This window comes from Perognathus longimembris, chromosome 9, assembly GCF_023159225.1.
Source record: "Perognathus longimembris pacificus isolate PPM17 chromosome 9, ASM2315922v1, whole genome shotgun sequence".
Classification (NCBI taxonomy): Eukaryota; Metazoa; Chordata; class Mammalia; order Rodentia; family Heteromyidae; genus Perognathus; species Perognathus longimembris.
In genome coordinates this window covers 62,965,172-62,988,787 of record NC_063169.1, presented here as the reverse complement: position 1 = coordinate 62,988,787, position 23,616 = coordinate 62,965,172, and the positions used below count along the sequence as shown (strand labels likewise).

At 44.2% G+C, this 23,616-nt stretch overlaps 1 protein-coding gene across 2 annotated transcripts in view; it reads right to left on the bottom strand.

The window, feature by feature from the left end:
• The window catches only part of Plekhg1 (pleckstrin homology and RhoGEF domain containing G1), a 174,805-nt gene that overhangs the window by 36,612 nt on the left and 114,577 nt on the right, over window positions 1-23,616 (bottom strand). For both annotated transcript variants that reach the window (XM_048354285.1, XM_048354284.1), the window contains 2 exons: window positions 7,200-7,300; window positions 398-467 (listed from right to left, as the gene is read on the bottom strand). In XM_048354285.1, coding sequence (XP_048210242.1) covers window positions 398-467; window positions 7,200-7,300 — 171 coding nt within the window. The remainder of the gene's footprint in view (window positions 1-397; window positions 468-7,199; window positions 7,301-23,616) is intronic.

Here is a 23,616-nt window from a genome sequence, read left to right as displayed (position 1 = left end):
GGTACCATATATGTTACATTCAAAATATTTAGATTTGAATGGACTTCTGTAACTTGGTCAGTAGAATTTCCTATTTCTCCATATTTCTAACATTATTCTTACTCTTAAAGCTTAAATATTTCCTAGGAGACAGTGACATTATTCAACTATTACAGAAGTTCTAGAATCGCTATTCTGTTAGCATCTCCCTCTTCCCATAATAGCATATTTTTCTCTTTGCTACTAGAAGAAAAAAAAAACCCAACCTCTCACATGCAAACACAAAACAAAGAAAAATCAGAGAGGTACTGTCTGGCTTCATCCAACAGGAATAAGTCAGTTGTTCTAACTTTAATGGAAAACAATCTGTGGTCTCTATCTGCCTTGGTTGATGCAGAGAAAAACGAGCCCCACTTACCTTGGACACAAAGCATTCTGCTATGGCCACAGGATCATTTTCACAGTTTTCCAAGTCCTGCAGAAGTTCACTAACAAAAGAACAATAGCCAGGAAGTATTAGATGACAGTCCTTTGATTGAGGACATTTGATATCACTTCAAGCTTCAATCATTTCTCAAGACATTCACAAAGAATCATATTTGATAAATGAAGGTCTATTGTCATCATATCTGAAGCTTAGAGGAGATTTATTGGAGGGCCTGGTGGAGCAAGGGTTTGAACACAGTTGACCAGTAACTCTCCCAGGAGATACCAGCCCTGCCTAACATGGAAGCTTTTTGGAAGGTTGTCACCAGTTGCCTGAATGCAAACACACATTCATTCATCAAATTTCTGCCTAGGTAACCAGTACAATGAAGAATCTCATGTTCAAGTCACACTAACAAATCTAAGATCAACAGAGATGGTGCTTTATAAGAAAGCTACGCCAGGTGAGGAAATAGCTCTCCTCAAGTGTCGGTGGACATTAGATTTTAGGAGCATTAGTATTAATATAAGTGATTACATAGTATTTCCTTGTGTGGATATACAATAATTGATTTAACCAATCTGCCGTTGCTAAATAATAATAATAATAATAATAAATATAGTGGAAATCATTGAAAACCAAAAAACAGAAGTGATGAAAACAAAAGCAGTAGAAACAGATAAACTTCACTTAGGGAACAGAGAAAAGGAGAGAAATAGGAAGAAAAGAGGGAGTGAGGAAGTGATTTAATATCAGAAACCAATTTTGTGTGCGTGTGATCTCTAATGTGAACTTGAAGGCAGGAACGGAATAAACGACCTTGAAGGTTTTACTGCTTTACATTGAACAAAGATCAAGAAAGGGTCTCTCCCCTTTCTCTCTCCTTCCTGTCTGCTGGATTCCAAGCAGTACTTTCTTTTCCCACCACCCACCAGGTCATTGTGACCTGTGATACCCCCAGAGACGCAGGACACGTGGGAATGGAAAGTGTCCCGTTGGGCTTACTGATACACTCGCACTGGCCTTCACAGCTGATAGGGGCCCAGGGGAAAAAGATTCCTACCATTGTGACAAAGGTGGAGACACTGACTGAGGAGGGAAAGTTCTGGACAAAAGAATGGTGTCCTGCCTTCCTTGGATGTTATGTATTGTTTATCATGAATTTTCCAAATCACATGGTCCAAGGTGTTTTGTTTTTGTTTTTGTCTTAGCCTGTTCTGTAATGATTTGCCTCTCAAAATTAGCTGCGATATCCTTCAAAGCATTTTTCTTCACTCCTTGATTATATGACACATTTCCACGATTACATCCACAATAGCATTCAGTTCTATACCGCCAGACCCAGTTCCAAGTTTCATCTGTAGCAATGACCTGCATAGGTTACTGACACAGAGAAAGAGCTAACGAAGAAACAAAGCTTTTACTTAGATCTTCTGTGGGAAGAAGAGAAGTTTGATTGCTTTAATCTGCACGGAAATAATTTAAACATAAGAATTCAATCTGGATGAATAGTCTTTATCACTCTTCCATTTAAAAGACGGATTAAAATCATAGTTTAGATAACTTTTCTATAGTCCAAGAGAAGTTGGTATTTCTTCTTTGGTTTGCAGCAAGAAAAGGTTTTGGGAGTATAGAGGGCTAGTTCAAATGAAGAAAGTGGTTTCTTGTGACTATCCCAGTTTCTTTAAGATTTATTCCAAACCAGAGACTCAAATTTCTAAACTTGCATAGAGATTAGAGAGAGATTTGGCTACCAAAAAATGAAACAATTGTCGCCCAACATATTTCATGATGGAAAATTTTTGAAATGGCAACTAAAATCTTACTGTATACCAAAGAAGGGAGAAAAAGACAATAAAAGAAAAGTTACTGTCATTTACAATCATTTATGAAACATTTCTCTGAAAAGATATGAGCAAATCAAACTCATGGATGCATAAATACATAAAACATAACACAATGCATAAATACATAATACATAAATGTGTAATACAATGCATAAATACATACTGGCCAGGCAGGGTTTATTTTAGTTTTGTTATGTGCAATTCAAATCAGAATGTCTATCCTTTTGATGCACCGAATGATGAAGGGGAGGAAAATCAAATGTTAATTTTATTAGAGACAATATTTGTAATAAAAGTCAAGCAAGATAAGAACATGTGTTTTTCTAAATCCCACCGAAGACATTTTACTTAACAGTAAAATGTTTCTGCTGGGCTGGGGATATGGTCTAGTGGCAAGAGTGTTTGCCTCGTATACATGAGGCCCTGGGTTCGATTCCCCAGCACCACATATACAGAAAATGGCCAGAAGTGGTGCTGTGGCTCAAGTGGCAGAGTGCTAGCCTTGAGCAAGAAGAAGCCAGGGACAGTGCTCAGGCCCTGAGTCCAAGCCCCAGGACTGGCAAAAAATAAAATAAAATAAAATAAAATAAAATGTTTCTGCTGATGTCAAAAGGCAAACAATGATGCCATCATCTACCATATTGAATGAGAAGACTCAGCCTCCATAGTATCAGGGATTCAGGCATTCCAGCACACATGCTTGGCTGCCAAGCTCAGCCTTAAACTTTGTTATTTTTGTTGTTGTTGTTGTTGTTGGACATGGGCCTTGAACTTTGGGCCTGGGCACTGTCCCTGAGTTCTTCAACTCAAGGCTAATGCTCTATCACTTGAACCATAGCACCACTTCCGGTTTTCTGGTGGTTAAATGGAGATGAAGAGTCTCACGGACTTTCCTGCCCAAGCTGCCTTTGAACCGAGATCCTCATATCTCAGCCTCCTGAGTAGGTAGGATTACAGGCCTGAGCCACAGGTGCCTGGCTACTATGGGTATCTTTTGAAATAAAGTCTCTCTGCTCAAGCCAGCCTGGATGCAAGTCCTCCTATTTATGCTTTCTGCTGTGCCAGCATTGTATGTTGAGATGGGGTCTCTCAAACCTTGGTGCCCAGGCAAACCTAGGCACACCCCATCGCACTTGGCTATCGCTCGAGATGGAGCCTTGTGAGCCTTTTGCATGTGCTGCTCTTGAATCTCCTGATAGCCACCTTCCGAGTAGATAGGATTGCCATGAATTTTTAGCAGACGCTGCATGTATGATGTGATGGAAAAGGATGCGATGTAAGCAACCAACACAAGCCTCGTTCCCCACAGAGCAGAGTGCTGCCCAGGAAGGACTGCAGTGCTTCAAGAAATTTCAAAGCAAATGCAGCGCAACACAACACACACACACACACACACACGCACACACACACGCACACTTCAATAAAGCTGGTGCTCACCATTTTACCCTATATATTTCTCTGTATTTCAGAAATACAGGTTGAGCCAGGCACTGGTGGCTCACACCTATAATCCTAGCCACTCAGGAATCGGACCTGAGGAGTAAGGTTCAAGGCCAGCCCAGGCCAGAAAGTCTGTGAGACTCTTAGCTTGAATTTCAGATGACCAGAAAACTGGAAGTGGCACTGTGGCTCAAGTGGTAGAGTGCTAGGCTTGAGCTGAAGAGCTCAGGGACAGCACCCAGGCCCAGAGCAACCATAAACAAACAAACAAATAATTAAATACAGATTGAATATCCTTTACCTTCCATGCTGAGAACCAAGTGTTTTTGGATTTCAGATTCTGCCTGATTTCAATATATTAACACACACACACTCATATTTATTAGACATGGCACAAACCTACACATCAAATCAACTCCTGCATGTAGCTGGAACGTAATTTACATACTATTTGGATTTCCTAGGTTTTTGGTGTTTTTTTTTTCAGATTAAGATGCTATTTTCTGAAAAAAAGAATGGTCAGCTGATTGTTTTCAGGACAGCATGAAACCATTTCTTTTGTTTTCTTTAATTTTAGAGATTCAAATTTCACTTTGTTGGCCACGATATTATTGCATCATATTGAGAGGCCTAGACCTGAACTAATAATAGAAACTTTGACGTTTATCATTTCAAGCCCTGGCATTGATCTGCTAAGGAGCTACTGCTTTGTAAATCGAATGATGTAAAAGGATACGATAAAAGATCCATAAATAGCATCGGCATCAACTCTCACATCAGTACTCTTATTTAACCAAATGTAATAACCAGTAAAGACGTTTGAGCTCTAAATTTAGATCTTTAGTTGAAGCGAAAGGAAATAAAAACAAGTGAGACAAAAACAGTATCAATAATTCAGTGTGAAAGTCAAACAAGCTTTCTGAAAGCCATGAAAGGCATTAGATTTTTGATAAAAGCCTGTATTTAAAATGGTCCAGACTGAATATCTGGCTCTATGTCCTTGAGCCGGTAAGGCTTGTTCACATCCAACTTTCACAGGCCAGGCTGCATGGCTGCGATGACTAACTCGTTTGCATGTCTCTTTACAGTAGGAGACATGTGAACATTTACATCCTAAGGAATTCAAAATCTCTCCTGGAGTCAGGCATACCTTAGAAACCATGGATTGAAAAATGTGCTGTACTCTAGCAGAGGCGCAAGACTAAAGGTCTGGGGACTGGAGTCAGGAATCCTAGAGTGTGCACAGGAAGATGTGGAGATGGGGTACAGGAAGATGGGGTGGGGAAGGGATGGTGTGTCTGAAGCCCTCTTGCCTCTGGCATGAAGCATGCCTTCTGTAACTCCTTGTGACCATCAGCTTTCAGCCAAACCACAGGAGACCAGGGCCCTCCTGGCCTCTAGCTCTGGCGCCCCGTCATCTCTTCTTGGGTTACAGTGTCATCAGTAGGCTTTGACAGGGATTCGCAAGATTTATTACCATCCACTACCAACACCAACACCAACACCAACACCAACACCAACACTAACACCAACACAGTACTAACACACCTGTGGTTCTGAGCTCTCTGGCTCCTTTTTTCTGCCCTTTATCTTCTGATTGCTGTGCTTACTTTATCTGGACAGCGTTTGTCCACATGGCTGCACACTCGAGGCTTTTCACAATGCTATGATGCTCCAGACCTACCCAGGGCTGCGGAATCTGAATTTCTGGAGGAAGCAGCCAGCCACTATATATATATTTCTTTTTTGAGGGGGGGCGGGGAGAGGCAGTCCTGGGGCTTGAACTCATGGCCTGGGCACTGTCTTTGAGCTTTTTCATTCAAGGCTAGTGCTCAATCACTTGAACCATGCTTTCACTTCCGGCTTTTTTTTATTTGCTGCTTGGAGGTAAGAATCTTACAGACTTTCCTGCCTGAGCTGGCTTTGAACCTCAATTCTCAGAGCTCACCCTGCTAAGTAGCTAGGACTAGAGGTGTGAGCTACCAGCTCCCAGCCAGCCATTGTATTTTTAAATAAAGCTTCAAAAGCCGGACACCCGGATATAGCCTAGTGGCAAGAGTGCCTGCCTCGGATACACGAGGCCCTAGGTTCGATTCCCCAGCACCACATATACAGAAAACGGCCAGAAGCGGCGCTGTGGCTCAAGTGGCAGAGTGCTAGCCTTGAGCGGGAAGAAGCCAGGGACAGTGCTCAGGCCCTGAGTCCAAGGCCCAGGACTGGCAAAAAAAAAAAAAAAAAGCCGGACACTGGTGCCTCACACCTATAGTCCTTGGGTAGGAATTCTTTCCCTGGAGGGTTCTGGGAGGGGGAGGGAAGAAACAACAGAAGTGATAGGAAAGTCCATAGTATCCTGGGCTAGAATTTGCTGAGGGCCACAAGAGAAAGGGAACGAAGAGAAGTGTGTGTGCTCATGGGAGCCTGCCAAGCTGCATTTGTAAGGTGCGAAGAGACTCGAGGCAAGTGGGGACTGATTCGGTTAAGACTCACCAAGAGCCACCCATATGGCTTAGCTTGGATTCCAGTCCCCACAGGCTGAATCGGAGCAGCAGTGCTCCTAGCCTGTCCATCTACCTGTCTTCCCACCTGTCTCTCGTCCCAGTTTCTCAACGGATAACTTCCTTACTCACTCCTGTCTTATCTACCTCCGGGTCTTGTTTACTAGTGTAATTTTCTAGCCTAGTATTTCCTACCCTACTAGCTACTGACAAGTTCCTGCTAAGTTACTTGAAATGCATAATTGAACAGATGGTGTACAGGGTTTACTGTATGTTTACTGTGTTCAGCTCACACCCAAGCAGAAGAAAATTCATGGAAAATCCAGTGTAGGTGGGGATTAACCAAACTGAGCAGGTATGGCTGTTAGGGTGTCGTGTTTATGTCTTGGTGTGGAAGAAAGATTTCCATGCCCTACCAAGACTAATAGGTCTCTGCCTTGAGTCAGAAAGATGGAGACGGATAGAATATCGGCTAAATGGGAGAGTCATAGAAGATGTAAGGATGTTTCCAGCCAGAAAAATACCAGGGCACAAGGGTCCATAAAAATGTTTGAGGCCTAGGCTGGGTCTGTGGCCTAGTGGTAGAGTGCTTGCCTAGCATGCATGAAGCCCTGGGTTCGAGCCCTCAGTACCATGTAAACAAACAAACAAAAAAGCTGAAGTGGTGCTGTGGCTCAAGTGATAGAGTGCTAGCCTTGAGCAAAAGAAGCTCAGGGACAGTGCCCAGGCCCTGAGTTCAAGCCCCAGGATTGGTGAAAAAAAAGTTTGAGGGTTAAGTAGGTATGGTAACAAATGCATATATTCCAAGAGTTCAGAAGACTGAGGCAGGAGGATGGAAGGTTCCAGAATACCTTAGGCTACATAGTGAGACCATATCTCAAAGAAACCAAAGAGGGGGAGGAAATCAGCCCCTTAGTTAGAGATGAAAAGTAAAGTTTCCTTAGGCTGTGTTTGCTCAGGAGACATTCATACGCTTCTCACCTTAGAGACGATCTTTTAGGATCCACTTACCTATTGAAGTGGTAGATATCCTGTATGTTCCCGAAAAGGGCAGCTCGGTCCTCAGGTGCCAGGGGGAGCTTTGTTTGGTCCCTGATACAGGCAAGGTAATCCTGAGAAGTCAATGAGAAGGATCATAAATACTCCTGACATTTTCCTAGTCATCTATAATTATGCAAGATGAATAATTCATATCTTTTTATAGTAATCACGATACTAAGGCACTCATTACCGCTACCAGGAGAATTCAGAGTTGCTGTCTCATTAATGAAGATGATACTTACCTATTTATAGAATGTGAGGTTTTAGCCAGGAGAAAGAGTGTGGTATAAGCGTCTACCCCCTAACACGCATCACAGCTCTCCTGGATGCATGAAGATTAAAGTTAGTGGTAATAATGTCGAGTATCTCCTATGCCCTGGGCTGATTTATTTATATGATTAAAAGAGACTCTATGTGGATACCAGTGGCTCATGACTGTCATCCTAGCTACTCAGGGGATATCTGAGGATCATGGTTTGAAGCCAGGATCTGTGAGACTCTTATCTCCAATTAACCAAACACACACACACACACACACACACACACACACACACACACACACACACTAGGTGTGGAGCTGTGGCTCAAGTTGTAGAAGGCTAGTCTTGGGCACAAAAGCTCAAGGACTCAGAAACAGCTCCCATGTCCTGAGTTCAAGACCCAGGAATGGTTAAAAAAAACAAAACAGAAAGAGATTCCAGGCCTGGGAATGTGGCTTAGTGGTAGAGTGCTTGCCTAGCATGCATGAAACCCTGGGTTCAATTCCTCAGTTCCACATACACAGAAAAAGCCAGATGTGGTGCTGTGGCTCAAGTGGTAGAGTGCTAGCCTTGAGCAAAAGAAGCTCAAGGACAGGCCCTGAGTTCAAGCCCTGGGACTGGCAGAGAGAGAGAGAGAGAGAGAGAGAGAGAGAGAGAGAGAGAGAGAGAGAGAGAGAGAGAGAGAGCGCCGAAGACTGGGAGCTTATAGCTTATGCTTGCATTGCTATTCAAGAGGCTGAGATCTGAGGATCGAGGTTCACAGCCAGCCTGAGAAGGAAAAATGCTTGAGACTCATACTTCCAATTAACCACCAAAAAGCCAGAAGCTCAAGTGGAAGAGCACTAGGCAGAGGGGAAAAGCTAAGGGACAGCGTGCCCAGGCCCTGTGTTTAAGTCCCAGTACAAGAAGAGAAAGATGGGTAGGGGGGAAGGAAGAGAGAGAGAGAGAGAGAGCGCTATAAAACTCATGTAGCGGGAAAAACAGAAACAACCCATTCTGCAATGTGGAGTTGTTTTACACATCACCTTGAAGTCATAAAGATATCAGTTGTTAGAGAATAGAACTAAATTTCCCCTCCAATACTATTTTACTCATAAAAGTTAAGAAAAATAAGCATATGAAGTATACACAACTTGTGGGCGGGGATGGGAGGGAGAAACTAGGGAAGAGCAAAGGAAGGGGTGAGATTGTCCAAGAGAGAAATGCATTCATTATGAAATGGTAACCCTCTGTACAATACCTTAATAAGAATAAAATTATATTTAATAATAGTGTAATTTTTATAAAAAGAAAATAAGCACATAATTCATTTTCCGTGATAAGGCCATACTATGGACATATTTTAGCATAGAAACAGCCTCCAAACACTTTTTTGTTTTGCTCATCCTGGGGCTTGAACTCAGGGCCTGGACACTGTCCTTGAGCTATTTTGCTCAAGGCTAGCATCCCAACACCTGAGCCACAGCTCTACATTCAGCTTTTTTTTGGTGCTTAATTGGAAATAAGAGTCTCCTGGACTTCATTGCTCGGGCTGGTTTTGAACTGTGATTCTCAGATCTCAGCCTGCTGAGTAGCTAGGATTACAGGCGTGAGCGACCAGAGCCCAGCTCAAAACACATTTAACACAGGCTGAGACACACAGGAGGTCACTGCTGAGCTATCTGAGCCCAGCAGAGCCAAACTGGTTTCCACCCCTGTATGAGAGATCATGACAGAGTCCTCTTCTCCTAGACATGCTGCAGAAACTACTCAGCAGGAGGCAAACGCGCAAGAAAGGCAAGAGTGAAAACAGCTGGGACGATGTAGAAGAACAGATAGATGCATGCAGTCCCCTGTTTGCTGCTCTACAATTCCAAAGACCACACCCAAAATGAAAGAGGTAAAACACCAGTCTCTGGACAGGCCCGAGCCAGGGCAACCAGAGTCACCTGGTTAGCGGCAGACAGCTGCACAGGGCTTAAGGAGACAATCAACAATCCATCTTCTCACTGCAAGTGCAAAGCCTGCTCGCTGGCAGAAGCCACACGAGACTAAATTCTTCATGTGAGCAAAAGACCAAATTAAGGAGCTCCAGGAATTTCATCCGGAGACAGAGACTGAGAATTAGGGCTTCTTTCAACAAAGGGTGGCTCATCTCCAGTGAAAAAAAGTTTCAAAACCTTCCGCCTTCTTGGGAGAGACACACTAGATGTTAAACGCTGCTTGTTTTCCAAAGTCGTTGAGGAAACAGACCATTAAGAGAGGCCATGTTTTGTAGGTCACTCTAGATAACAGATCAAAGCTGCATGGCCACACTTGCTTCCCCTGCTGATCATAATTAAATCTTTTCAAATAGGATACTTACATCCAGAGCCAGTCACTGACAACTACCATAGCGCGTACCGCACGCACACGCTGTAAACTCATCGAAAACCAAAACCAGAGCTTTGCATCTTGGCACTAATAACAGTTCATTCTGTGACACAAATGACAGGGCAAGGGCACCGGGGAAATTTATTAGCACCTGCCATGCTGCTTATTAATTTTATTGGCTTGAGGTCAGCATGCTGGGCTTCCCTCCTGTGCACGATGAAGGAACCATTTAAAATGTTTGCATGGGGAATAATTATGCTCCAAGAACATCAAAGAATCAGCCCGACTTTGGGGGAGGGGAGAACAGCAAGAGGCTCTTAAAAAACAAAAGGCATCACTACTTGGTGATATTTTGGTTTCCTTTAAGGCATCTCTCTTCCAATGAGTTTATGTTTTTAAGATCTCCACCAGTGTGAGATTTCGAACATGATTTTCTCCTCCCACCACTGAAATGTCCAGTGTGCTGGAAGTGGAGGCTCAAGTGGCAAAGTGCTGGCCTTGAGTGAAAGAAGCCAAGCAAGAGCAAGTGGCCCTGAGTTCAAGCCCAGGACCAGCAAACGAGAAAAGATCCAAGGATAGCCTAATTTGGTGCTATTCAGAGTGCGCCCATGGACAGGAATCAGTTTGCAAACTGTTTTTGCTCTGCAAAAGGAGAAGTACAGACATTGAAACCAACCATGTAGAGGGGCTGGGGATGTGGCCTAGTGGCAAGAGTGCTTGCCTCATATGCATGAAGCCCTGGGTTCGATTCCCCAGCACCACATATACAGAAAACGGCCAGAAGTGGTGCTGTGGCTCAAGTGGCAGAGTGCTAGCCTTGAGCAAAAAGAAGCCAGGGACAGTGCTCAGGCCCTGAGTTCAAGGCCCAGGACTGGCAAAAAAAAAATCAACCATGTAGAAACTTGTACACAACAGTTTGAGTTATTTTAATGTAGATTTTTAAAACTTACTACTAATAAAATAATTGTGCTGGGAGTAGGCTTCCACCCGGGCCATGGGTGTTGTCCTAGCACTTTGTTGCTCAAAGCTGGTGCTCTACCACTTACAGCTTTCAGGAGGTTAACTGGAGATAAGAGTTCCTTGGACTTTCCTTCCCTGGATTGGTCTTGAACTGAGATCTGCAGATCTCAGCCTCTTGAGTAGCTAGGATTACAAGCTTGAGCCACCAGTACCCTAATCATAACACATTTTTTAAATTTAATATTTTAGTATAATTTAATCATTTGAATACTTGTTGATGAATTGAGTCATAAATCTGAGTGTAATATCTGGTATGTCTTCCTTGTTTTTTTTTGTGTGTGTGTTTTTAGTCATTCATTTTCTCATCATATTTTGCGAAAGTCTTAGTGTGTGGAAGGCTGAAAGAAAACCTGTGCAGGTACATGTGTGTGCATACACACACACACACACACACACACACACACACACACAGTCCCTCCCCAGTTTGAGATTTAGATAACCATTTAACTGTAAAATGGATACCCTAGATCTATAGAGATTGCTAGAAACAGAAGGCAAATTCAGTGTCCTTCCTAACCTATTTCTTTAAGCTGCCCAGAGAGAATTTGGTTAAGAGCCATTCCACTGGAACCGTCGTGAAATGATAGAACCTATTTGGCCTGGTAAGAGTGATAAACTATAACAAGAGAAAACGCTAGCTACAATTCTAACGTCAATCAACACTTACATTTTTAAAAATTATTGCCATTTTTTTCTCCTCGCTCTCTCTTCCGGCTTGTAGAAACAGAAGGAACAGGAGATGTCTATCCTACATTCTCCTGCTCCCATTTCACAAGGCTGCCTGTGGGCAAGGCTGGCACTTTTCACACCAGCTTCGGCTGCGAACACTTGCACCTGCCAAGCTCTTTGGTAGTTCTTAAGATCTGCTTTCTTTTTGGATGAAGGAAGGGTTTCTGTGTGAGAGAAAACATCTTTTTCCATTTCTCCAATTCCCCTGCCTTTTCCAGAAAGTACTCTCCTGCCATGTGTTACATTTGCCATGCCACCGAAATTGGAATGGCTCACAGTAGTGTATCGATTTACATTAGGAGCCCCTCGCGTTCATTCAGACAACCAAGCTCTGTTTCACAAGAATTTTTCTTGCTTTTTTTTTTTTAATGAAGCACACACGATCCCTTTCTCCCAGGAGCTAAAGAGAAACAAGCAGACTGATGTTCTGGACACAGGACTTGTAAACAGTCAGTGGCAGGAAGGGACAGAAGGAGAAGGAAGTGGAGGAACAGACTCCATGAAGATCAGCAGGGGGACAACACCGAGAGAGAAGCCAATGGGGACCCTGCTGCACAGGACAGAGGCGAGAAGGCGAGGCGCAGGGCAACCCGAAGTGGGTGGGCTCAGGATGGGAAGGTCTCAGGGCTGCACCCAGCTGGAGAAAGATGATGGTGTGCAGAAGGACACAGCTCTTCCTGACTGCACAGGGCACCGAAGGACGGAGCAAAGCTCCTTCTCACCTCGTACAGAAGATAGAGGGGAATCACACACTGCAGGGGGCTGCTTAGCCCCAAGTGGGGTACAGGGCAGCCCAGGCCTGAGCCTGTGAGGCGGGTAGAGAGCAGGGATGAGGAGAATGAGAAGAAGGATGGAGTCCAGGGTGCAGCAAGTCCAGGGTAAGAGTCACGGCTTAAGCAACTGCTCAACCACGCTAGGCTCAGCAGAAGGATGCTGGGAGCTCCTCTCTCCTCTCTCCTTTTGTACTCCTAGGAGGAGGGTGTTGCTCCACCAGCTCCCCTCAAGGCCACGTACCCACCCCCACCCCGAGGCCTTGGGGAGGCCCTGAGTACCCAGGACTTTCTGCATCTTCCCTCCAGCTTTCCTTTGTCAAGTGGCAGGTGAGGTAGAGCAAACCCAGAGTCGTTCCTGCTGGCCTGGTGTGCAGAAGCCACAGCAGGGCAGTTCTAGGTCTTTCTGATTGACTGGACCTCTCATCTGGACTTTGCCCTATCAAGATGAAGTATGGGATGTGGAGAAGGGGACAAGGCCTGCCTAATCTAGACACGCAGTTGCCCTGTGGCTCAACAGCTGCTCACTCTTGTCCTCTGCACAGGGTACCTGGGAAGACACAAGTCACATGACCAAGGCCCAGCACATGCAGCTCTCCCCACCTCAGAGAGAGAAGAGAGAGCTGAAAGGAAGGTGGCCTCAGGAGAACGCGTAGGAGCGGGTGGCTCACACCTGTAATCCAAGCTACTCAGGAGCTGAGATCTGAAGATCTCATTTCTAAGCCAGCCAAGTAGCAAAGCCCACTGAGACTCCTATCTCCAGTTAGCAACCTATTAAAAAAAAAAAAAGCCAGAAGTGGAGCTGTGGCTCAAGTAGTAGAGCACGAGCCTTCAGTAGAAAAGCTCAAGGACAGTACCCAGGGCCTGACATCATGACTGACACACACACACACACACACACACACGGAAGTTAAAATCACATGTCAGACTAGGCTTATAAGGATGCAATGACTGAAAGAGGGCCCCAAGGAAGGCTTATTAGGATAGCACCTGTGACCAGTTTGCTCAGAATGTTCTGGGGAAGCTGGAAATACCCTTCAGTTCAGATGTGGGCACCACCCTATAGAACACTGACAAAGAGTTGGGGAGTTGGGGAGTTGATAGTCACCCAGCATGAGGATATAGGTTCTTTTGAATAAATGGAAATATAACACGCTTAAATATGTGTGTGTGTGTGTGTGTGTGTGTGTGTGTGTGTGTGTGAACTAGGGCTTCTTAAACTGAGGACCTGGGGCTTGAATCCAGGGTCTGGGCACTATCCCTTAGCAGCTTCCCTCAAGACTGCTGTTCTATCACCTGAGCCACGGTGTCACCCTTCCAGCTTCTCGCTGGTTAAGTGGCGATAAGAGTCTCACAAGCTTTCTCACCTGGGCTGGCTTCGAGGCAGGATCCTCCAATCGCAGCCATTTTGAGTAGCTAGGGTTACCAAAGTGAGCCACCTGGCTTCCATCACTTTTTCTTTCTCTGCTCGTTATCTGGTTAACTTTACATACTTTCTTTTACTTATTTATTTACTATTTTAATGCTCCTGGTCACGAGCCAGGTAAAGAGGTGCAGTCATATATAATTAGATGTGGCTTCAATCTTTGAAGTAGAAAACAAGGATGGCTGAGGAGGTGGCGGAGGGATACGGCGGTCTTGGCAATGCTTCACATCCCTGAAAATCAGAAACTGATTCATCTCAATTACAATCAGAGCACTGCTGCTGTACTTTGAATTATGGTAATTAAGGCAAATTAAGTACAGCCCAAAGGGATTTTTAATTTTTATACTGTGGGAAAAAAATAAAAGATCAGTAAAATAAATGCACATGATTAGATAATCGAAATTACAACTCCTCCTCAGTGCTATTTATCATCCTCTTAAAGTTTATTGCTAGCTCTCTGAATTAGTTGATTGTGTGTTATTTTATTTAATTGTCACTGCACCCTAAAGAGTGGGTTCCTTTCTTAATCCCTTTTACTGGAAGCTTAGATAGGTTTCATTATGCTTCTACCATTGCAAAGGGAATATATGCCTCAAGTTATATTCAAACAGGGACTGGCTGGCTAGAGCCTGGGCATCAAAAACCCACCACCTTGCTTCAAAGATTCTGTCCATGAACAGTTATGTATGAACAAGAGGAAAGCTTGCTGTTGATTTATTCTAGGCATTAGATGGGGGGTCGGCGGGGAGGGAGAGAGAGAGAGAGTGTGTGTGTGTGTTGGTACTAGAGATTCAACTCAGGGCATAGAGATCTTACTTGGCTCTTTTGCTTCAGGCTGGTGCTCTACCACTTGAGCCACACCTCCACTTTCAGCTTTTTAGTGATTAATTGGAAATAGTCTCAAGAGACTTTTCTGCCTGGGCTAAGCTTTAAACCAAGATCCTCAGATCTCAGTTTCTTGATTAGTTAGGATTACAGGCGTAAGTCATGGGTGCCCAGTTTCTACCTGAGTCTTAATTGTAGAGGTTCAGAAATTTGAACCATGGACACCAAATAATAGCACAAACACATCCAACATTTCCATGTACACATTACTGATTATTGTATGCATAACCTAAGCATGCGTTAACTATATGATTTATCTAATAAGATGCAACACTTTATAATCAATTTTACAGAGACCAAAACAAAATATAGTTAATTCTCATAGCAAGTCTACTTACATACAATAGACACTCAAACAGTGTTCATTTGATTGGTCAGAGGCTTTAAAGATAAAAGCATTGTGTTATTCGGGCTAGATTCCTTAGAACTCCAGCCTTGAAACCAAATAAAGTTTCAAACAAACCAAAGAGACAAGGCTACCTGGATAGTATTAAGTAGAAAGAGAAGAACTTCCATTTACAACTTGCCATTTACAGAGTCACAGAGATCAAGGTGACGCTATTCTCTTTGAAAATCACAGTTCAATGGGGTTGAATATATTAAAATAAAGAATCTACACAAGACCTGACCTTCCGAGCAGCTTCTCAAGGGCGATGAATGTGATTTCCCTGACAGCATTAGGTAATCCATTGCTAAATATGGAAGTACACAGGCCAAATGATTCCATTCACTGTACCAAAAACAAAGAGGAGCCCTAGGACATATCGGATTGCCCTTATACTGTAGTTGATCTCATCATAGCAAAGACTACTGAAAGTTATTTGTTGACACAGACACAGTTATGGATGGCTGACGGCTTGCAGAGACAGGCAGAGGGACCCCGCAGAGGGAAAGCAGGGAAAGTGTGTGTGGGGGGGTGTTCCCTAGGGATGCAGGATGACTTAAATGATGGGATGTTCCCCAGGAACTTAGTTATTTGCAAAGGGGGCTTAGCGAGGGAATATGTTACAAGATTTCTTTTCGTTATCCTGTTCTGGAGACCTGGGTCAAAATCGTGCCCAAGAGATGAAATGTGTGATTTGGGGAAACTATTTTCGTTCCTCTCTTTAAAGTACAATGTCTATGACACCTCGTTGTCACTCAGAATTGACACCAGTGAGCCAGCACAATAGACAGAGCGTGAAAGTGAAACACGCTCATAAGACAGGATATTCGTAGTGATTTTTCAAGAGATTGTGCGTGTGTGTGTGTAAAATGTGGTGGTGCGTGCCTGTGTCTCAGCTACTTTGGAGGCAGCACTTGGAGGACTGCAGTCTGAGGTCAACCCTGGCAAAAGTGCAAGACCTTACCTGAAAAAAACAAGCTAAAAGCAAAGCCCCGTGGCCTGGCTCAGGAGGTAGGCATGCAATCCTGAATTCAATTCCCAGTCCTTGCCCCAGCTGTTCCCCTCACAGAGCAAGGCGATAGGGCTTTCTGCAGCAGCGATTGTGAGATCTGAACAGAAGTACTGTGTGGTGTGTTGTTGTTGTTGTTGCCCCATTGGCTGCCAATGTGCTGTTCCAGGACAGCAACTGATGTGAGGTCAGAGCAGAGTTTGGGGGATCGGATGCCAGGCTCACCATGGACAGGCTCCAGGGATGGTATACTGAAAATGCACCCGCTACAGATCAGGAAGCCTGGATCTGAGCCCTGGACTGCGGGTGGGCGGATGGCTTTGCTGAGACTCCGCTGATTTAGCTCCCAAGTAGGACTTACACAAAGCCCAGGCCTCCTCTGCCTTTTGGGGATTGACCGCCATGCTGCATTCCAGGCACCTGGCCCGAGGCTGAGCACACTGGCCGGTGGCAGTGGCTGTCATGTTTCCTTCTAGGCAGGGCTAAGAAAGAGGTGGGCTGGACTGCAGTCAATAAATTCTATGTGTGCACTGACACAGGAGGACAAGTTCTGTCCCTGTACCGTGAGAGACGCTCAAGACTAATTTCTACAGGCAGCTACTTATCAACCATCCATGGCGGGAGAGGGTCAGATGCATGGAAAATCCCACTGCCCCAGGTTTCTGAGACCCTCCTCCTCCTCCTCCTCTTCCTCCTCCTCCTCCTCATCCTCCTCCTCCTCCTCCTCCTCCTCCTCCTCCTCCTCCTCCTCCTCCTCCTCCTCCTCCTCCTCCTCTCTCTCTCTCTCTCTCTCTCTCTCTCCCTCTCCCTTCCCTCTCCCCCTTTCTCTCTCTCTCCCCCTCTCTCGTTCTCCTCTCTGTTTTCTTTCTTCTGTACTAGGGCTTGAACTCAGGATCTCTCTCTCTCTCTCTCTCTCTCTCTCACACACACACACACACACACACACACACACACACACACACACACACTTGGCCTTTCCACTTAAGGTTGGTACTCTACCACATAAGCCACATCTCCATTTCCAGCTTTTTGCTGGTTCACTGGAGACAAGAGTCTCACAGACTTTTCTGTTTGGCTGGCTTCAAACAGATTCTCAGACCTCAGTCTCCCGAGTATCTAGGATCATAGGTGTGAGCCACCAGCCCCTGGCAGCAATGGTTTTCTTGTTGTGACAAGCCCCCTTCCCACCAATCCTAAGATAATGATCACCAAGACCACAGTCTGTCTGAGACTGGTTAGCTTCCCTCCTTCCCTAGAGAGTGCAAAACTCATGCCAGTAACACTAGCTAGCTTCACTGACCAAGTCTGCTGGGACTCCAGGAGCTGAGGCCTCTGACCTAAAATTCTGGTCACATTACTTAATTTCTAATTTTCAAATGACTTGTAAAACTCAGATTGGGCTGGGCACTGGTGGCTCACACCTGTAATCCTAGCTACTCAGGAGCATGAGATCTGAGGATCGAGGTTCAAAGCCAGCCCAGGCAGGAACGTCTATGAGACTCTGATCTCTAATAAACCACCAGAACAATGGAAGTGGTGCTGTGGCTCAAGTGGTAGGGCTCTAGCCTTGAGCTGAAGAGCTCAGGGACAGCGCCCAGGCCTAGAGTTCAAGCTCCACAACCGACAAAAAGAAAAACGACAACGCCAACAAAAACAAAAAAACCCCCTCAGATCGAAAGCTGTGTCTCCCACTAAACTCCTTCAATGATTTGTCATAACCTTCAGCGGAGATAAGAGTTGTTTCCTTTGAGGTCTATGGTCCCTGCCCACCTTTCTGGGCTTCTCTTCTGCCATGTTCCAGCCCTGCCCGCTCCTCTGCTCTACCAGCAGTAATGTCCTTTTCCCCTGTCCCCCCAACTTCCCTCTTCTCAGTCTATCCTGGCTGCTAGTACTGTCCCTCCAGCTCAGTCACACCTGGCTAAGTCACCTTTAAGACGTGTCCCCATCTTTTCTGAGCCTTCCTACCCCAGGGTCAGGGTCCCGTGATGCTAGAAGCATTGCCCTTTGTAAATCCAGGAGGAAAGGAGTCTGGGTCATCTCCCAAAGAGCTAGAAACTCCTCTGTAGCTCTTTCTCCCCCTCAGAATTGATGTCAGCCCTGGGGTACAAGCTGTGTTTTAACTGCCAGAACTGATGTTTGCAGAACAAATTCCTGGACATTTGAATATCTTCCACCAGGGTGAAGCAGAGACCAGAAGGGTCAGATGAAAGAGGCCCCTTAGAGGGCCACTGCTCTCTCCCCCACCCCCCAATACAAATAGTGGCAAGACAAGCTCAGCCTCCCAAATCCAGTCCAGCGTTTCTCCTGCCCCCACCCCCAGTCTCTCTCTCTCTCTCTCTCTCTCTCTCTCTCTCTCTCTCTCTTTCTCTCTTTACAACACCAGCACCATCTCTTGAAGGTGACAAAGGTTGCTAAACGACTCCCCATCTTCCCAGCCTGGGCACAAGACAAGAAAAGAACCACTTTTCTAATCAAAAGTAGATTAACTCTCAGCCCTTTTCTCTGAGCATCTGCATTTGTTACACCATTGTCTGGGCCCTAAACAGACCCCAGGGTAAGTGATTTATCCCTGGCTTTGTGGAGAGAGGATAAAAGCAGCTGGGCATTGATTGTGGGCTGGCCCCCAAACCCTCCTTCCTCACCCCCTGTGGGAGCCTCCAGAAAGCCTAACAGCAGGGGCTCAGAGCCCTTCCATCAGCAGAGGAATGCTGGGACATTTCTTGTATGTGCAGAGAGAGAGAAAAAAAAAGGACTTTTTTTTTTTTCTAAAAGAAAAGTATCTTCAAGTTTAAAGGAATGGCTCCTTTGCCTCTTCACACACACACACACACACACACACTCACACACACACACAGGCACAATCTTATAGACATCATAACAGGAAAGAGAGGGAACTGAGGAGTGACCTATTTATTTGGCGTTTGAAACCTCAGGGGCAGGCTGTCATCTGCCTCCACTATCTGTAACCTACTTTCTGGGTGGGTTTCTTCCTATTAGTTCAATAAAATCAAAACTCTTTGTTTTGTGAATCTTGTTCAAAGTCGAATAAGCATTTGGTTTTGTCTTGGTCGGGACCCCCTAACTTCCCTGCATACCTGGATTGTTTTCCGAATGCCCCTCCATGTATAGAAGACAGACAGTTTTGTCTTTTTACTAGCTTTAATTTCACTTTTGTTCAGGGGTCTGTTATTGCATAATCCCCCCCACCCCCAAGTATTACAAGTTCATTGGAAGGAATGAAATGTGGACACCTGCTACCATGTGGATGAACCTTGGAACTAATAGGGCCTGAGTCCCTAGGCACCGGGGACCTGGGACAGGTCACAAACAGGAAGTAGACTGAGAAAGGAGGGAGGAGAGTAGGCAGTTCCTGTTTAATGGGGATGATGAGAAAGATCTGGAAGAGAACAATAGTGATAGCTGCACAACATTGTGAGTGTACTTATGGTTGTGAGTTGTGGTTTAAAATTGAAGTTATGACTCCTTTACCACAAATAAAACACACCTATAAAGTTAGCTATAAACTCTTTGTTTATGAAGGCCAGGCATCAGACAATGTATGTTAGATGCTGTAGCTAACACAGTAGAATAATTCCTGAGCTGGGCCCTGGCAGCTCATGCCTATAATCCTAACTACTAAGGAGGCTGAGGTCTGAGGACTGCAGTTTGAAAGTCAGCCTGTGTAGAAAAATCCATGAGACGCTTTTCTTCAATTAACCAGCAAAAAGCCAGGAGTGGAGGTGTGGTTCAAATGAAAGAGAGAAACAACCTTGAGTGACAAGCTAAGGGAGAGCATCTAGACCCTGAGTTCAAGCCCTGGTACTGGCAAATAAGGAGATTAAAAAAAAAAAAAAGTACTGAGGTCTATCAGAAAGAAGGTCAGCTCAGTTCCACTCCCAAGTAGAAGTCATCAGAGCGACTGCAGCCCCTGCCCTGTTCTCCGTGGTCTTACGCTGGTTAGATGGAGGAAGTTATTCTTCCCTCTAGTTCCTTAGCTGCCACAGTCACCTTGCTCCACCCCTTGCGAGTGGCTGTAGGCCAGAACACCAAATAATCAAGCTTATTTTAAACATGTAGTGTCAATGGGCCCATAGTGAGAGCTTGGGCCACTTCGTGGGTCAAGACACAGGGTTCGCTGTTCAGTGTGTGAAATATCTGTGTTGGCAGCTCAAAGGACTCACTTATTTTCTGGTTGCATTCTTGAGAGCTGAGGCTGGTGGGGATGTGATCGCCAGTCATCTGTACATTGAAGCTTTCTGAATCGGACTCATTTATACAGCCAGAGGCTGAGGTCAGACGGGCTATTTGTCCAGGGGCACACAGCTGACTGTCAGTGAGGGACCCAAGTCCAGACCCAAGCTCTGTCTATTAATCAACCCCAGTTTGACTCAGCCCAAATCAAATGTTTATAGATTCTATCCAGAACCCTCCTGTATTTCTTCTGGTTCACATGGGAACCTGGGATTCTGGATGTGGCTCCTACCTCAGAACAGGAGTTGGGAAGAGAGAGGGGACCAAAGTTTCAACTGATCTGTTAACAATTACCTTTACACAAACCCAGCAATACAAGGTCTTGCAGAAAAATTAAAAACAGATATTTTTCATCATCACAAGCTACCTATACTAGTATTGGAGGAGGAAGGGCAAATTCTGGGTTGCTTTAGACTTGTATCAAGAAGGAAGTGACTAGATGAAGCAGCAGTCTCTTCAGAGACCCATTCTCAACTTGATTTCTGGCAGTGGTTGAGACCTAGAAAACTGGGCAACAAAAGAAACAAATCCTACAAATGTTCATTCAAAGTATGTATCGTTCATAAGTATACAGGAGGACCTGCCTTAACTAGTACGTAAGGGGCACTCAATAAAATGCTTTCGATTTTTCCAACTGGTTTTTTTTGGGGGGTGGGGGTGGGGGTGGCTTGAACTCAGGGCCTGGGTGCTGTCCCTGAGCCTCTGTATGCTCAAAGCTAGTGCTCTACCATTTGAGCCACAGCACCACTTGAGACTTTTGAGTGGGTAGTTGGAGATGAGTGTCATGGGGATTTTTTTTTTTCTGCCTGGGCTGGCTTTGAACCACAATCCTTAAATCATAGCCTCCTAAGTAGCTAGGATTATAGGCATGAGCCTCCAACACCCAGCTTTCCAGTTGTTTCGAAGTGACATGAGTGGGGTAGGACCAGGCTATAACCCAGTGCTGCCCATAGTTAGCTCTGGCATCTAGGGCTTTGACCTCTATCAGCTGTTAAGGGTTTGAGCTAGGCTGGGTCTGTCCTATGTACTTTACAGGCAGTAACTCACCTGATCACACAGTATCCTAGAAGATACTCATTGTGGTTCCCGTTTTAAAGGAAGAGATAGAAAGCTGCAGAAGTTAACTGACTGTTCAAGGTCTAAGGCAGCAAACAACAGAGTAAGAATTTACCACCAGTTGGAACAACCACTTGGATCTCTGTTTCCTTGTGTGGAAAAAAAAATGACAGCAAATATCTACTGCAAATATGCACAGCTAACTATTCAGCATATATTTATCAACAGCCTCGTCCATGTACATCAGATTCAGTGCTGAGTGGTAGGAAGAGAAAACCTGCATACAAAATTCTACAAAGTATAAAACATATAGAGCTCCTCCCTGTGCTTTTGGAATCTATAGTCAGACCTAACCGAATGATTTCTAGTTCTAAAATATGGTGTGGTTCTATTAAATCATTTTTAAAAAAATCCCATGCTAACATTAAAAGCAACCCAAGTATGCATCAACAGATGAATGGATAAACAAAATGTAGTATTCAAAATACAATGGAATATTTATTATTCAGTCTCTGAGGAAAGGAGGAAATTTGATGTACCATGGCTGAACTTAGAAGACACTGAACTCAGTAGAGCAAGCCAGTCATAGCAGGTGAGAAAGTATAAGATTCTCTTTAGAATGGTGAAGTTCATTGTAACAAGACGTAAAATGGTGGGAGGCTGAGGGAGGACCAGTAGGAGTTGGGGAGGTATTTCATTTATAGCACTTAATGAAGAGTTCTAGTAATAGCTACTGGTGATGGATACAATGTGAATGCACGTATACTAACATGAATAGTCCTCTTCATAATTTACCATGTCAATGGCTTTATGACTTTCAAACTTCCATGCATGCAAGATGCTGAGTAGAACTAAGTCCTTTCTTTTAAATGGTAAAATAATCTTGGGAAGAGGACAAACTGAAACACAAATGATCAGAGATCAGTTAACTACTAAATAACATAGTTGACAACATATGTTGTGCATCAGCCTAAGTTGCTTCTCCCTTTTCTGGTGGCTGGGCACAGGGGTGATTGGACACTCACACAGTTTTTCTTGGTGGCTGGGCACCAAAAAATCTCACACAATCTCTAGGATTTTCCCGTGATGGGGTTAATATCCTCTGGGATCAGTTTCACCAGGTACAAGTAACACTTTTTTTGGGGGAGGAGAGAGGGGGGAAGGAGACATTTTTGGCCATGAGAAACTGCTCTCAACTGAAGGTTAAGCGCTGAGAACATAATTTCCTAAATTTTACAATTTTCTGCCCACTCAGTGTAATTGGATATTCAAGACAGTACACATGCACAGTTCTAACCCAAATGAAAGAACTTGTTTTAGCAAATCTTCAATAGGATTTTCCCCCCAGGCAGTTTTTGAAATACATTAGCCATTCTTTAGTAGCTCAGCAATAACAGCTACTCAATCACCTGAGCTAAGTGAAGTTTCTTAAATGCCTTTCCTTTCATTTAAAGTCACAATGTTGCCTGAAAAGCAAAGCCATAGAGAATGGGAAGGGGCTTTTTCTTTTTTTTAAGTTGCGAACATTTTAAAGTGCTTTCATCATGAAAAGAAAATACACGCTCCTAGTTATAAAGTGAAACTCTGACCAATTTCCACTTTACCTGTGATGCAATCTGCCTTTCCCTTTTAGTATGCTGTCTATCTCTGAATCTATGCTGGGGGGGTGGGGGGGGGGGAGATATTCTCACTTTAATTCCAGAAACACACTGGCATATTAAATCTTCTTGTTAACATCAAGATTTTTATAGACAGAAATACCATACATAGTTGGCACAAGAATATTTAACTTAGGATATTTCCTAAAAAGTGTATTTCTTTTCCTTTCAGGAACTATTTATATTTACAAGCAATCATGTTAGTTTTCAGAATTGAGTCAACTCTCACACTAAAAGACCTTGAAATAGATTTGAGCCATTTTTTTCTCTTAAGATGGGAATAAAAAGTGCATTAAGGATATCTGTGGTAGTTTTTTTTTTATTAGTCTTATTTAACATTAATGAAGACCAGGGTTTTTGGCAATAAGCATTCTTTAATCTTCTAGTCTGAGCAAAGAGAAGTGTTCAGACCTACTCCAAACAAGTCATAATTGCCCACTGAGTACACTCTGCTCTGACAGAACCTTTGTCATGATAACGTGAATTTGTTCCCACATAGTACTAGGGAACACTGTGAACTTCATTTGGATCTCTAAATTTTATAATTGCCTTTGCAAGATTTCATCTAGTAGAAGCCCCTGGCAAA